The sequence below is a fragment of the Entelurus aequoreus genome, linkage group LG14 (assembly GCF_033978785.1).
Source record: "Entelurus aequoreus isolate RoL-2023_Sb linkage group LG14, RoL_Eaeq_v1.1, whole genome shotgun sequence".
NCBI lineage: Eukaryota > Metazoa > Chordata > Actinopteri > Syngnathiformes > Syngnathidae > Entelurus > Entelurus aequoreus.
In genome coordinates, this window is record NC_084744.1 from 8,092,553 (window position 1) to 8,107,595 (window position 15,043).

General features: G+C 33.3%; 1 protein-coding gene across 1 annotated transcript; it reads left to right on the top strand.

The window, feature by feature from the left end:
• The first annotated feature begins 4,173 nt into the window (after positions 1-4,173).
• On the top strand, positions 4,174-14,286 carry sowahca (sosondowah ankyrin repeat domain family Ca). Its single transcript, XM_062070498.1, has 4 exons — positions 4,174-4,616; positions 11,139-11,500; positions 13,148-13,537; positions 13,603-14,286. Exons 1-4 carry the CDS (start codon positions 4,304-4,306, stop codon positions 14,074-14,076), a joined length of 1,539 nt encoding a protein of 512 aa, XP_061926482.1. The 5' UTR covers positions 4,174-4,303; the 3' UTR covers positions 14,077-14,286.
• Positions 14,287-15,043: the final 757 nt, after the last annotated feature.

The window sequence follows — 15,043 nt, forward strand, 5'->3', positions numbered from 1 at the left end:
AATGTTGACAAAAGCTCTTAGTCTGTCCCCATAAATATGTTTTAAAGTAAATGATTGCATATTGTTCTAATGTGTGGCACATTAACATAAGAATATGTTGATTGACAGTCTAAAAGTAATTTGTCTTCAGTCACTCCTTGTTTTTGCAGTTCTATTAATTTTTATGTATAAAATACAAAATTGGAAGTAATGGCAGCCTTAAATAAGTCGATAATTGATTACATATTTTTTTAAATACTTAAATCTCTTGATCAACTTCAGATCTATCTGTCGATACAAAGTCTATTTTTTTTATGTTTCATGCTCTTTTTGGTTAAAAAAAAAGAAACTCTGTTTTTTTTTGGCAAAAACACAAAATATGCAATATTTTCCACCAAAAATATTTCAAAGTGCAATATTTGATGTGAAGTAATGGGAGCCGTGAATATGTCAATAATTCATAACATTGATTGACCTATTTAAGGCTTCAATTAAATCAAACATTCCAATATGAAATATTTTTGGAGCAAAATATTGCATATTTTGTGTCTTTGCCATATAAAATAGTTTTTTGGACTATAAAAAAAACATAACACAAATTAAAAAACAAAAAAAATATAAAAATGTATAATTGACGGATAGATTTGTATTAAGTTGATCTTAAGTGTTGAAAGCTTAAAGAAAAAGAAAAAAAGTGTGACTTATTTTTAACACTTTTATGAGTGAGACCCTTTTGGATGCCCAATAATTTGAGTCTGATTTTTATTTTTTTTTTAACTGTCATTGCTCCAAAAATAATGAAATAAAATCAATGTTGTTATGAATTATTAGCATATTTAAGGCTCCAATTAGTTCACATAAAATATTCCACTTGGGGAAAGTTGTTTATTTTTTTGTGATTTTGGGCTTAAATACATTAAGATACATGTTTTTTTTTAAATATTACTTGTATTATTACTTATTATAAATACATTACAAACACGGTATAGTTTTAATGGGTTATTTCTGCAGTTTAAAAGCATAATGTTGACAAAAGCTCTTAGTCTGTCCCCATAAATATGTTTTAAAGTAAATGATTGCATATTGTTCTAATGTGTGGCACATTAAGATAAGAATATGTTGATTGACAGTCTAAAAGTAACTTGTCTTCAGTCACTCCTTGTTTTTGCAGTTCTATTCATTTTTATGTATAAAATACAAAATTGGAAGTAATGGCAGCCTTAAATAAGTCGATAATTGATGACATATTTTTTTAAATACTTAAATCTCTTGATCAACTTCAGATCTATCTGTCGATACAAAGTCTATTTTTTTTATGTTTCATGCTCTTTTTGGTTAAAAAAAGAAACTCTGTTTTTTTTTTGGCAAAAACACAAAATATGCAATATTTTCCACCAAGAATATTTCAAAGTGGAATATGTGATGTGAAGTAATTGGAGCGCTGAATATGTCAATAATTCATAACAATTATTGACCTATTTAAGGCTCTATTCAAATCAAACATTCCAATATGAAATATTTTTGGAGCAAAATATTTCATATTTTGTGTCTTTGCCATATAAAATTGTTTTTTGGACCAAAAAAAAACATAACACAAATTAAAAAACAAAAAAAAAATGATTTAAAAAATGTATCATAGACGGATGGATTTGCATTAAGTTGATCTTAAGTGTTGAAAGTAAATTAAAAAAAAGTGTGACTTATTTTTAACACTTTTATGAGTGAGACCCTTTTGGATGCCCAATAATTTGAGTCTGATTTTTATTTATTTTTTTAACTGTCATTGCTCCAAAAATAATAATGAAATAAAATCAATGTTGTTATGAATTATTAGCATATTTAAGGCTCCAATTAGTTCACATAAAATATTCCACTTGGGGAAAGTTGTTTATTTTTTTGTGATTTTGGGCTTAAATACATTAAGATACATGTTTGTTTGTTTTTTTAAATATTACTTGTATTATTACTTATTATAAATACATTACAAACACGGTATAGTTTTTCTGGGTTATTTCTGCAGTTTAAAAGCATAATGTTGACAAAAGCTCTTAGTCTGTCCCCATAAATATGTTTTAAAGTAAATGATTGCATATTGTTCTAATGTGTGGCACATTAAGATAAGAATATGTTGATTGACAGTCTAAAAGTAACTTGTCTTCAGTCACTCCTTGTTTTTGCAGTTCTATTAATTTTTATGTATAAAATACAAAATTGGAAGTAATGGCAGCCTTAAATAAGTCGAAAATTGATGACATATTTTTTTAAATACTTAAATCTCTTGATCAACTTCAGATCTATCTGTCGATACAAAGTCTATTTTTTTTATGTTTTATGCTCTTTTTGGTTAAAAAAATAAACGTTTTTTTTTTGGCAAAAACACAAAATATGCAATATTTTCCACCAAAAATATTTCAAAGTGGAATATTTGATGTGAAGTAATGGGAGCCTTGAATATGTCAATAATTCATAACATTGATTGACCTATTTAAGGCTTCAATTAAATCAAACATTCCAATATGAAATATTTTTGGAGCAAAATATTGCATATTTTGTGTCTTTGCCATATAAAATAGTTTTTTGGACTATAAAAAAAACATAACACAAATTAAAAAACAAAAAAAATGATTTAAAAAATGTATCATAGACGGATGGATTTGCATTAAGTTGATCTTAAGTGTTGAAAGTAAAAAAAAAAAAGTGTGACTTATTTTTAACACTTTTATGAGTGAGACCCTTTTGGATGCCCAATAATTTGAGTCTGATTTTTATTTATTTTTTTAACTGTCATTGCTCCAAAAATAATAATGAAATAAATCAATGTTGTTATGAATTATTAACATATTTAAGGCTCCAATTAGTTCACATAAAATATTCCACTTGGGGAAAGTTGTTCATTTTTTTTGTGGTTTCGGGCTTAAATACATGAATATACATGTTTTTAAAAAACATTACTTGTATTATTACATATTATAAATACATTATAAACACAGTATAGTTATTTCTGCAGTTTAAAAGCATAATGTCGACAAAAGCTCTTAGTCTGTCTCCATAAATATGTTTTAAAGTAAATGATTGCATATTGTTCTAATGTGTGGCACATTGAGACAAGAATATGTTGAAAAGTCTTCTTTCACTCCTTATTTTCACAGTTCTATTCATTTGTATGTATGAAATACAAAATTGGAAGTAATGGGAGCCTTTAATATGTCCATAATTCCTAACAGTGATTTTGATTCATTATTATTTTTTGAGCAATGACAGTTTAAAGAAAAAAAATCCACAAAAAATCAAAAGGTTCCCACTCATAAAAGTATTACAAATAAGTCTTTTTTTAAATGCTTGAATCTCTTCATCAACTTCAGATCTATCTGTCGATATAAAGTATATTTTTTTATGTTTTATGCCCTTTTTGGTTAAAAATAAGCGTTTTTTTTTTGTTATTTTTTAAAGCGTTCCTCGTCGTTAGAAGTTGGTACAGTCCACTGTCGCATTCAGGGTACTCAAAGTGAGTGGGACTTTTGTAGAGCACACAGGTCGACGTACAGAATTGGACCCCGTGAGAAGACGTGACATTCATCCATCCATCCATTTTCTACCGCTTGTCCCTTTTGACATTGTTACACGTATTTCACTAACATTATGTTGGGGATGATCGGCTTTTTCATTCTTTCGCTAACGATCTCTCACAAGTGCCGGTAAAAACAACACATTCTACCACCTACATCCAAACAAGAAATGTATAAGTTGATTTCCCTGCTTCTAATGATTACACAAACATATAAGATGATATACACGTGTGACGTAATTGCCGTTAGCGTTATACAAAGAGTTCAAATGGATGACGTAGTCGTGAAAAGCTGAATTTACGTGAAGTTCATGAGTGCAGCACGATGACGCGCGATTGGTTGCTGGCCATCGCTATACACTGATTACCAGTGATGGGAAGTTCAGCTCCTTTTGAGAGTTGTCCTTTTTAACTCGGTTTGTTGAAGAGAGTCGGCTCTCTTGGCTACCACACTCTCAGGACTGTTAGTTTGTGTAAAACACTCTCTTCCTTCTATTTTCAATGTATAAAAAGACGAACACGTGTTTTTAATAATCACACGTTGGAAAAAGGTTCCCTTCTCAATGGAGATTTCAAAGATCCGGTTGTAAGAGCCGCTTCACTCGCGAACGACCCATCCATGCTGATTACGCCCACGGAGGACAGCAGCTGAGGATGAAGATGCTGTCACGGGCTTGTGACAGCAAAATGACAAGCAAATGATTTGTAAACGTTCCGGCGTCATGTGATTCATTTATTCGGTGGTCAGAAGAGATATTGATGGCGTCCCGGTGCACGCTTGAGGCCGTGCGGGAGTTCCTCACGGAGCGGGGAGGGAGGGTCCGCCAGTCCGAGCTCACCGATCACTTCGCGGCCACGGCGGCGGACCTGAGGCGCATCGTGGACGCGCTCGGCGTCGTGGGAGCGGAAGGCGGCGTGGAATTTGTCAGTCTCAACGTGGATCGCAGCCAAACGTCGCCGACGCCCGTGCGCGTGCACGCCGAGGGCCACGGTCACGCCGCGTGCAACGGGCACGCGCACCAGACACCGGACAACGACACCCGAGTCAACCGTGACGACGGACCGCAAACAGGTGCGTGTTTTTTTTTTTATTGATGTTTGCGCGTACGTCACGTTGCACAGGTGTCAGGCAATATCTCATTTACAATCTATGTGCTAATATGTACAAATATATGCTAATATGTACAGTATATGCTAACATGTACAACATATGCCAATATGTACAATGTATGCTAATATGTACAATAAAGACAATTTATGCAAATATGTACAAATATATGCTCATATGTACAATATATGCACATATGCCAAATGTATGCTAATATGTGCAATATAAAAAATATATGCTAATATGTACAATAAAGACAATTTATGCAAATATGTACAAATATATGCTCATATGTACAATATATGCACATATGCCAAATGTATGCTAATATGTGCAATATAAAAAATATATGCTAATATGTACAATATATGCAAATGTATACAATATATGCTAAAATGTACAATATAGACAATATATGCAAATATGTAAAATATATGCTAATATGTACAATATATACTATATGCTAATATAGACAATATATGCAAATATGTAAAATATATGCTAATATGTACAATATATACTATATGCTAATATGTACAATATATGCTAATATGTACAATATAGACAATATATGCAAATGTGTACAATATATGCTAATATGTACAATATAGACAATATATGCTAATATGTACAATATATGCACATATGCCAAATGTATGCTAATATGTGCAATATAAAAAATATATGCTAATTTGTACAATATAGACAATATATGCAAATATGTACAATATATGCTGATATGTACAATATAGACAATATATGCAAATGTGTATAATATATGCTAATATGTACAGTATAGATTATATATGCAAATGTGTACAATATATGCAAATATGTACAATATAGAAAATATATGCAAATATGTACAATATAGACAATATATGCAAATGTGTACAATATAGACAATATATGCAAATATGTACAATATAGACAATATATGCAAATGTGTACAATGTATACTAATATGTACAATATACACAACATATGCTAATATGTACAATATAGACAATATATGCAAATGTGTACAATATATGCTAATATGTACAATATAGACAATATATGCAAATGTGTACAATAAAGACAATATATGCAAATGTGTACAATGTATGCTAATATGTACAGTATGGACAACATATGCTTATATGTTCAATATAGACAATATATGCAAATGTGTACAATATATGCTAATATGTACAATATAGACAATATATGCAAATGTGTACAATATATGCTAATATGTACAATATAGACAATATATGCAAATGTGTACAATATATGCAAATATGTACAATATAGACAACATATGCTAATATGTACAATATAGACAATATATGCAAATTTGTACAATGTATGCTAAAATGTACAATTTTGACAATATATGCTAATATGTACAATATAGACAATATACGACCCCGAAGGGAATAAGCGGTACAAAATGGATGGATGGATGTACAATATAGACAATATATGCTAATATGTACAATATAGACAATATATGCTAATATGTACAATATATGCTAATATGTACAATAAAGACAATATATGCAAATATGTACAAATATATGCTAATATGTACAATATATGCACATATGCCAAATGTATGCTAATATGTGCAATATAAAAAATATATGCTAATATGTACAATATAGACAATATATGCAAATATGTACAATATATGCTAATATGTGAAATATAGACAATATATGCAAATGTGTACATTATATGCTAATATGTACAATATAGACAATATATGCAAATATGTACAATATAGACAATATATGCAAATGTGTACAATATATGCAAATATGTTTCAATATAAACAATATATGCAAATGTGTACAATGTATGCTAATATGTACAATATAGACAACATATGCTAATATGTACAATATAGACAATATATGCAAATGTGTACAATTTATGCTAAAATGTACAATATAGACAATATATGCTAATATGTACAATATAGACAATATACGACCCCGAAGGGAATAAGCGGTACAAAATGGATGGATGGATGTACAATATAGACAATATATGCTAATATGTACAATATAGACAATATATGCTAATATGTACAATATATGCTAATATGTACAATAAAGACCATATATGCAAATATGTGCAAATATATGCTAATATGTACAATATATGCACATATGCCAAATGTATGCTAATATGTGCAATATAAAAATATATATGCTAATATGTACAATATAGACAATATATGCAAATATGTTCAATATATGCTAATATGTAAAATATAGACAATATATGCAAATGTGTACATTATATGCTAATATGTACAATATAGACAATATATGCAAATGTGTACAATATATGCAAATATGTACAATATAGACAATATATGCAAATGTGTACCATGTATGCTAATATGTACAATATAGACAATATATGCAAATGTGTACAATGTATGCTAATATGTACAATATAGACAATATATGCTAAAATGTACAATATAGACAATATACGACCCCGAAGGGAATAAGCGGTACAAAATGGATGGATGGATGTACAATATAGACAATATATGCTAATATGTACAATATAGACAATATATGCAAATATGTACAATATATGCTAATATGTACAATATAGACCATATATGCAAATGTGTACAATATATGCAAATATGTACAATATAGACAATATATGCAAATATGTACAATATGGACAATATATGCAAATGTGTACAATGTATGCTAATATGTACAATATAGACAATATATGCTAATATGTACAATATAGACAATATACGACCCCGAAGGGAATAAGCTGTACAAAATGGATGGATGGATGTACAATATAGACAATATATGCAAATGTGTACAATATATGCTAATATGTACAATATAGACAATATATGCAAATGTGTAAAATATCTGCTAATATGTACAATATAGACAATATATGCTAATATGTACAATATAGACAATATATGCAAATATGTACAATATATGCTAACATGTACAATACAGACAATATATGCAAATATGTACAATATAGACATTATATGCAAATATGAACAATATATGCTAATATGTACAATATAGACAATACATGCAACTATGTACATTATAGACAATATATGTAAATATGTACAGTATATGCTATTATGTACAATATATGCAAATATGTACAATATAGACATATGCAAATATGTACAATATATGCTAATATGTACAATATATGCAAATATGTACATTATAGACAATATACATAAATATGTACATGATATGCTAATATGTACAATGTAGACAATATATGCAAATATGTACATTATAGACAATACATGTAAATATGTACATTATATGCTAATATGTACAATGTAGACAATATATGCAAATATGCACAATATAGACATTATATGCAAATATGTACAATATATGCTAATATGTACAATATAGACACTATATGAAAATATGTACAATATAGACATTATATGCAAATATGTACAATATATGCTCTTATATACAATATAAACAATATATGCAAATATGTACATTTTAGACAATATATGTAAATATGTACATGATATGCTAATATGTACAATATAGACAATATATGCAAATATGTACATTATAGACACTATATGTAAATATGTACATTATATGTTAATATGTACAATGTAGACAATATATGCAAATATGCACAATATAGACATTATATGCAAATATGTACAATATAGACAATATATGAAAATATGTACAATATAGACATTATATGTACAATATATGCAGCACATATGTACCATATAGCCAATATATGCAAACATATGTATAAATGTATGCTAATATAGACATGATATGCAAATGTGTACAATATATGCACATATGTACAATATAGACAATATATGCAAATATGTACAATACAAAAATTATATGCAAATATGTACAATATAAACAATACATGCAAATTTGTACAATATAGGCTACATATGCAAATAAATAAAATATATGTACATAGTAGACAATATATGCAAATATGTGCACTATTTACAATATAGACTATATGTGGAAATATGTACAATGTAGACAATATATGCACATATGTACAATATATGCTAATAAGTACAATATAGACAATATATGCAAATATGTACAATACAGACATTATTTGCAAATATGTACAATATTGACAATATACTGTATGCAAATATGTACAATATCGACAATATATGCAAATATTTACAATATATACAAATGTGTGCAATAAAGACAATATATGCAAATATGGACACTATAGACATTATATGCAAATATGTACAATATAAACAATATATGCAAACATGTACAATACATACTATGTATGCAAGTATGTATGATATAGACAATATATGCAAATATGTTAAAATGTATGCACATATATACAATAGAGACAATATATGCAAATATGTAAACATATATGCAAATAAGTACAATATAGACAATATATGCAAATATGTACAATATATGCAAATATGTACAATATAGACAATATATGCAAATATGTACAATATAGACAATATATGCACATATGCACAATACATACAAATATACGCTAATGTCGACAATATACACAAATATGTACAATATAAACCATTTATGCACATACTGTATGTACAAATATATGCCAATACAGACAATATATGCAGCAAATATGTACAATATAAAGATATATATATATACTTATGTACAAATATGTACAATATATGCAAATACGTACAATATATGCAAATTTGTACAATATAGACAATATATGCACATATTTATTTTTTTTGGGGGGGGGAACACAAAATATGCAATATTTTCCACCCAAAATATTTTTAAGTGGAATATTTGATGTGAAGTAATGGGAGCCTTGAATATGACAATAATTCATAACATTGATTTTGATTCATTATTATTTTCTGAGCAATGACAGTTTAAAAAATACCCACTAAAATTATTCGGGGACCCAAAAGGGTCCCACTCATAACAGTGGTAATAATTTTTTTTATTTTTAATACTTAAATCTCTTGATCAACTTCAGATCTATCGGTCGATATAAAGTATATATTTTTAATGTTTTGTGCCCTTTTTGGGTGAAAAAAGAAACCCTGTTTTTTGGGGCAAAAACACCAAATTAGCAATATTTTCCACCAAGTGGAATATTTGATGTGAAGTAATGTGAGCCTTGAATATGTCAATAATTCATAACCTTGATTTTGATTCATTATTATTTTTTGAGCAATGACAGGTTAAAGAAAAAAAATCCCACTAAAATTCTTCGGGACCCAAAAGGGTCCACTCGTAAAAGTGGTAAAAATAAGTATTTTTAAAAATACTTAAATCTCTTCATCAACTTCAGATCTATCTGTCGATAAAAAAGTATATATTTTTTATGTTTTATGCCCTTTTTGGTTAAAAAAACAACAACCCTGTTTTTTGACAAAAACAAAAAAATATGCAATATTTTCCACCAAAAATATTTCAAAGTGGAATATTTGATGTGAAGTAATGGGAGCCTTGAATATGTCAATAATTCATAACATTGATTTTGATTCATTATTATTTTTTTGAGCAATGACAGTGTAAAGAAAAAAAAATCCCACTAACATTCTTCGGGACCCAAAAGGGTCAACTTCAGATTTATTTGTCAATATAAAGTATATTTTTTTAATGTTTTATGTTCTTTTTGGTTAAAAAACAAACCCTCTTTTTGGGGGGGGGGGGGGGGGAAGAAACACAAAATATGCAATATTTTCCACCAAAAATATTTCAAAGTGGAATATTTGATGTGAAGTAATGGGAGTCTTGAATATGTCAATCATTTGTAATATTGATTTTGATTCATTATTATGTTCTGAGCAATGACAGTTTAAAAAATAGCCACTAAAATTCTTCGGGACCCAAAAGGGTCCATCTCATAAAAGTGGTAAAAATAAGTATATTATATTTTTAATGCTTGAATCTGTTGATCAATATCAGATCTATCTGTCAATAAAAAAAGTATATTTGTTTATGTTTTATGCTCTTTTTGGTTAAAAAACATCAACCCTGTTTTTTGGCAAAAACACAAAATATGCAATATTTTCCACCAAAAATATTTCAAAGTGGAATATTTGATGTGAAGTAATGGGATCCTTGAATATGTCAATAATTCATAACATTGATTTTACGTCATTATTATTTTTGGAGCAATGACAGTTTAAAAAATACCCACTAAAATCATTTGAGACCCAAAAGGGTCCCACTCATAAAAGTGGTAAAAATAAGTATTTTTTTAAATACTTAAATCTTTTGATAAACTTCAGATTTATTTGTCGATATAAAGTATATTTTTTAATGTTTTATGCTCTTTTTGGTTAAAAGAAAAAAAATATGGCAGTTTTGTGTTATTAGAGTCAACATTGCAACTTTCCCCCCGTTACTTTTCACATGTTTGCTCTTTTAGTAAAAGTATGTTTTTGTAAAAGTATTTTTAGAATGTATATGTTTTTTACAGAAGCTTCCAGTCCGCCTGCCTCCAACGTGGATGATGTCATCAGGCCACCTGCAGACCCCGCCCACCTGACCAAGACCATCACGACTTCCCTGGGAGCAGGTGAGGTGAAGCTGAGAGAGAGGAGGAGGCGAGAGTCCGCCCCGGTTATCGGGGTCTCGGACCCGGACCACCACGCTACAGGCTCCCACGGACAACAAGTCCGAGGAGCCCGCCGCGTGTCCAGAGGGTCCCAGCGAGCCATGCTGACCAGCTGCCTGTCTGAGGACAGCTCCATGGAGGGTCTGGACCTCCGACTGGACGTCAACACCCCCAAGGGGAGTCGCAGGAACTTCATCGAGCTGATGATGAATAGTTCTCCTCAGGTCAGATGTTGTTTGTAACACATGTAAGACACAGACAATATAAGACACCATGTATATAAGACACCGTGAATATAAGACACCATTGTTACTATTACTTATTATATTATTACTCCTTTCTGAGCTGCCACCTTACCGTGGTAGAGGAGTTTGCGCGTCCCAATGGTCCAAGGAGCAATGTTGTCCGGGGGCTTCTATGCCCCCTGGTAGGGTCTCCCAAGACAAACAGGTCCAGGGTGAGGGATCAGACAAAAGCAGCTTGAAGACCTTTTTGCAGATGATGTGGTCCTGATGGCTTCATCTGTCCAGGATCTTCAGCTCTCACTGGACCGGTTCGCAGCCGAGTGTGAAGCGACTGGGATGGGAATCAGCACCTCCAACTCCGAGTCCATGGTTCTCGCCCGGAAAAGGTGCCCCAGGTGGAGGAGTTCAAGTACCTCGGAGTCTGTATGATTGGTGTCAGAGCCTGGTCCGCAATTCCGACTGTAAGTCGGACCCGTTTCCAGCAAGGGTTGGACTCCGCCAGGGCTGCCCTTTGTCTCTGATTCTGTTCATAACTTTTATGGACAGAGTTTCTAGGCGCAGTCAGGGCGTTGATGGGGATTAGGTCTCTGCTTTTCTCAGACTATGCGGTTCTGCTGGCTTCATCTGGCCAGGATCTTTAACTCTCACTGGACCGGTTCGCAGCCGAGTGTGAAGCGACTGGGATGAGAATCAGCACCTCCAAGTCCGAGTCCATGGCTCTCGCCCAGAAAAAGTTGGAGTGCAATCTCAGAGTTGGGGTGGAGAAGTTCAAATACTTCAGAGTCCTGTTCATGAGTGAGGGAAGAGTGGGCCATGAGATCGACAGGCGGATCAGTGCAACGTCTGCCTGTATCGGTCTGTGATGAAGAAGGAGCTGAGCCGGAAGGCAAACCTCTCAATTTACCAGTCGATCTACGTTCTCATCCTCACCTATGGTCATGATCTTTAAGTTATGACTGAGAGGACAAGATCACGGGTACAAGCGGCCGAAAAGAGTTTCCTCCGTCGGGTGGTGGGTCTCACCCTTAGAGATAGGGTGAGAAGATCTGTCATTCAGGAGGAGCTCAAAGTAAAACCGCTGCTCCTCCACATCGAAAGGAACCACATAAGGTGGTTCGGGCATCTGGTCAGGACCACCCAAACGCCTCCCTGGGCACGTTCGACCAATAGGAGACCACGGAGAACACCCAGAACACGTTGGCTAGACCATGTCTCCCAGCTGGCCTGGGAACGTATCGGAATAGCCGCGGTAGAAGCTGGACTAAGTGGCTGGGGAAAGGAAAGTCTGGACTTCTCTGCTTAGGCTGCTGCCCCTCGGATAAGCGGAAGAAGGTGGCTAAGGTTTATATCTTCACCTTTATCATTAGTTTTAAAGCCAAAATACGTCCATTCTCCCTCTTCTGTCTCCACACTGTTTGTGCTTGTAAGTGCTCTGTGTGTGTGTTGACTCACATGCGCCTCGGTTCATATAAAAGAATCAACATACCTTTTTTAATTCCCTGGTAGCGTGGTACTTTATGAGCCTACTCCATCGCTTGTGTTTGTTAGTCACTATGAGGACTCTCAACATGTCTCTAGATGCGGTCTTCATGTCCCCACATTGAGTCTCTCCTCGTCCCTCGGCAGGTGCGCAGGTCCCTCGTCAATCGAGGTCCGCGTCTGCGAGACTCGATGAGGAGCGACGGCGACTCCTCGTCTCTCCTCTCCTCCGCCACCGACGAGGACTGCGCCTCGGTGACCTTGGACCCGCTGGAGCACGAGTGGATGCTGTGCGCCTCGGACGGCCTGTGGGAGAGCCTGCAGCCCCTGCTGGCCGTGGAGGCGGGGCTCGTGGCCAAGAGGGACTTTGTGACGGGCTTCACTTGCCTCCACTGGGCGGCCAAGCAGGGCAAGGCCGAGCTCCTCTCGCGGCTGCTGACCTTCGCCAAGGACAACGGCGTGCCCGTCAACGTCAACGCCAGGTCCAGCGCCGGGTACACCCCTCTGCACCTGGCGGCCATGCACGGACACACTCAGGTCAGAAGTGGAAGTACTTTGTGAAAGTGGCAAAGATTAAACGCAAGCATGTTTTTGATGACTAGGTGGTACGCGTGCTGATGTCTGACTGGGAGGCGGACCCCGAAGCCAGAGACTACAGCGGCAGGCGAGCCACCCAGTACCTCCCCGCGCTCCCGCCCGGAAACCCGCAGGAGCGCGGAGCGGCCAAGTCGCCAGGAGCCGAGTCGGACGGCGAAAATACGGGCGTCGGCAGCTGGGGGCGCGGCTGGCGTTTCCCCAAAGTGCTCCAGGGCAGCCTGAACCCGCTGCGTTTCCTCAACTCGCCGGCCGCCGGGGGGACCGCATCCCCGGAGGCGGTAGGTAACGGGAGGACCAAGGGGGCCGGCATGCTGAGGAAGTCGTCTCTGAGCAGGCTGAACGCTCGGCTGCATCGGGGCCGACACAGGGCCCAGATCATACACAGCGCCTCCTTCAGGGACACGGGGGAAGTGTGGGGAGGGGAGGAGCTTCCCGTCAGCCCCGTAAGAACACGACCGCTCTCCAACCTGTTCGGGTGACTGCTCAGATTCATACTTTATTGTACAGCAACACAACTGCATAGTTTACTGACTAAAGCCAAACATTCCCTTTTTTATTTAACTGTATCTACTTTATTTTGACAGAAACATTCTTTTTTTTGTCTTTTTTTTTTTTAGGAGAAACATTACTTTTTTTTTCTATTTCAATTTTCTCAATTTCCTTGGCAAAACATTCCTTTTTTTTATTTTTTTTATTGTATATCTTTTTTTTTTTTTTTTAGCAAAAACGGGATTTTTTTTCATTTTTTTATTTTTTACATTTTTTTGGTAAAAACAATCCTTTTTTTCCTTTTCTTTTTTTTGCTTTTATCTTCTTTTTTTTAGGAGAAACATTCCTTTTTTTCTTTTTCTTCTTTTATCTTTTTTTTTTAAAGAGAAACATTCCTTTTTTTTTCTTTATTAATTTTCAAAATTTCCTAGGCAAAACATTTTTTTTTTCTTTTTTAATTCTATCTTTTTTTTCTTTATTTTTTTTAGCAAAAACAGAATTTTTTCAAAACATTGTATTTATTAATGTTATCAACATTTTTTGGGAAAAAACATTCCTTTGTTTTCCTTTTTTTAAATTTTAATTTGATCTTTTGTTTTATTTTATCTTTTTTTGGGAGAAACATTCTTGTTTTCTTTTTTAATTCTATCTCCTTTTTTTATAGCAAAGTCATGACTTTTTTTTCTTTTCTAATTTTATCAAATTTTTTTGGGCAAAAACAGTCATTTTTTTTATTTTAATTTTTTTTATACGGGAGAAACATTCCTTTTTCATTCTTTTTTAATTCTCTCAATTTCCTTGGCAAAACATCCCTTTTTTTTTTTTTTGAATTCTATCTTTTTTTAGTAAAATCATAAGGTTTTTTTTCTTTTTTTCATTTGTAATTTTACAACATTTTTTTTGGCAAAAACATTCCTTTGTTTTCCTTTTTTAAATCTTTTGTTTTAGGAGAAATAA

What these genes read in the sequence shown, in the direction of transcription:
- sowahca (XM_062070498.1), top strand. Translation starts at nt 4,304, where the DNA reads ATGGCGTCCCGGTGCACGCTTGAGGCCGTGCGGGAGTTCCTCACGGAG. An exon ending in TGACGACGGACCGCAAACAG is followed by an intron (nt 4,617 to 11,138) that starts GTGCGTGTTTTT and finishes TGTTTTTTACAG; the next exon opens with AAGCTTCCAGTCCGCCTGCC. An exon ending in CCATGCACGGACACACTCAG is followed by an intron (nt 13,538 to 13,602) that starts GTCAGAAGTGGA and finishes TTTGATGACTAG; the next exon opens with GTGGTACGCGTGCTGATGTC.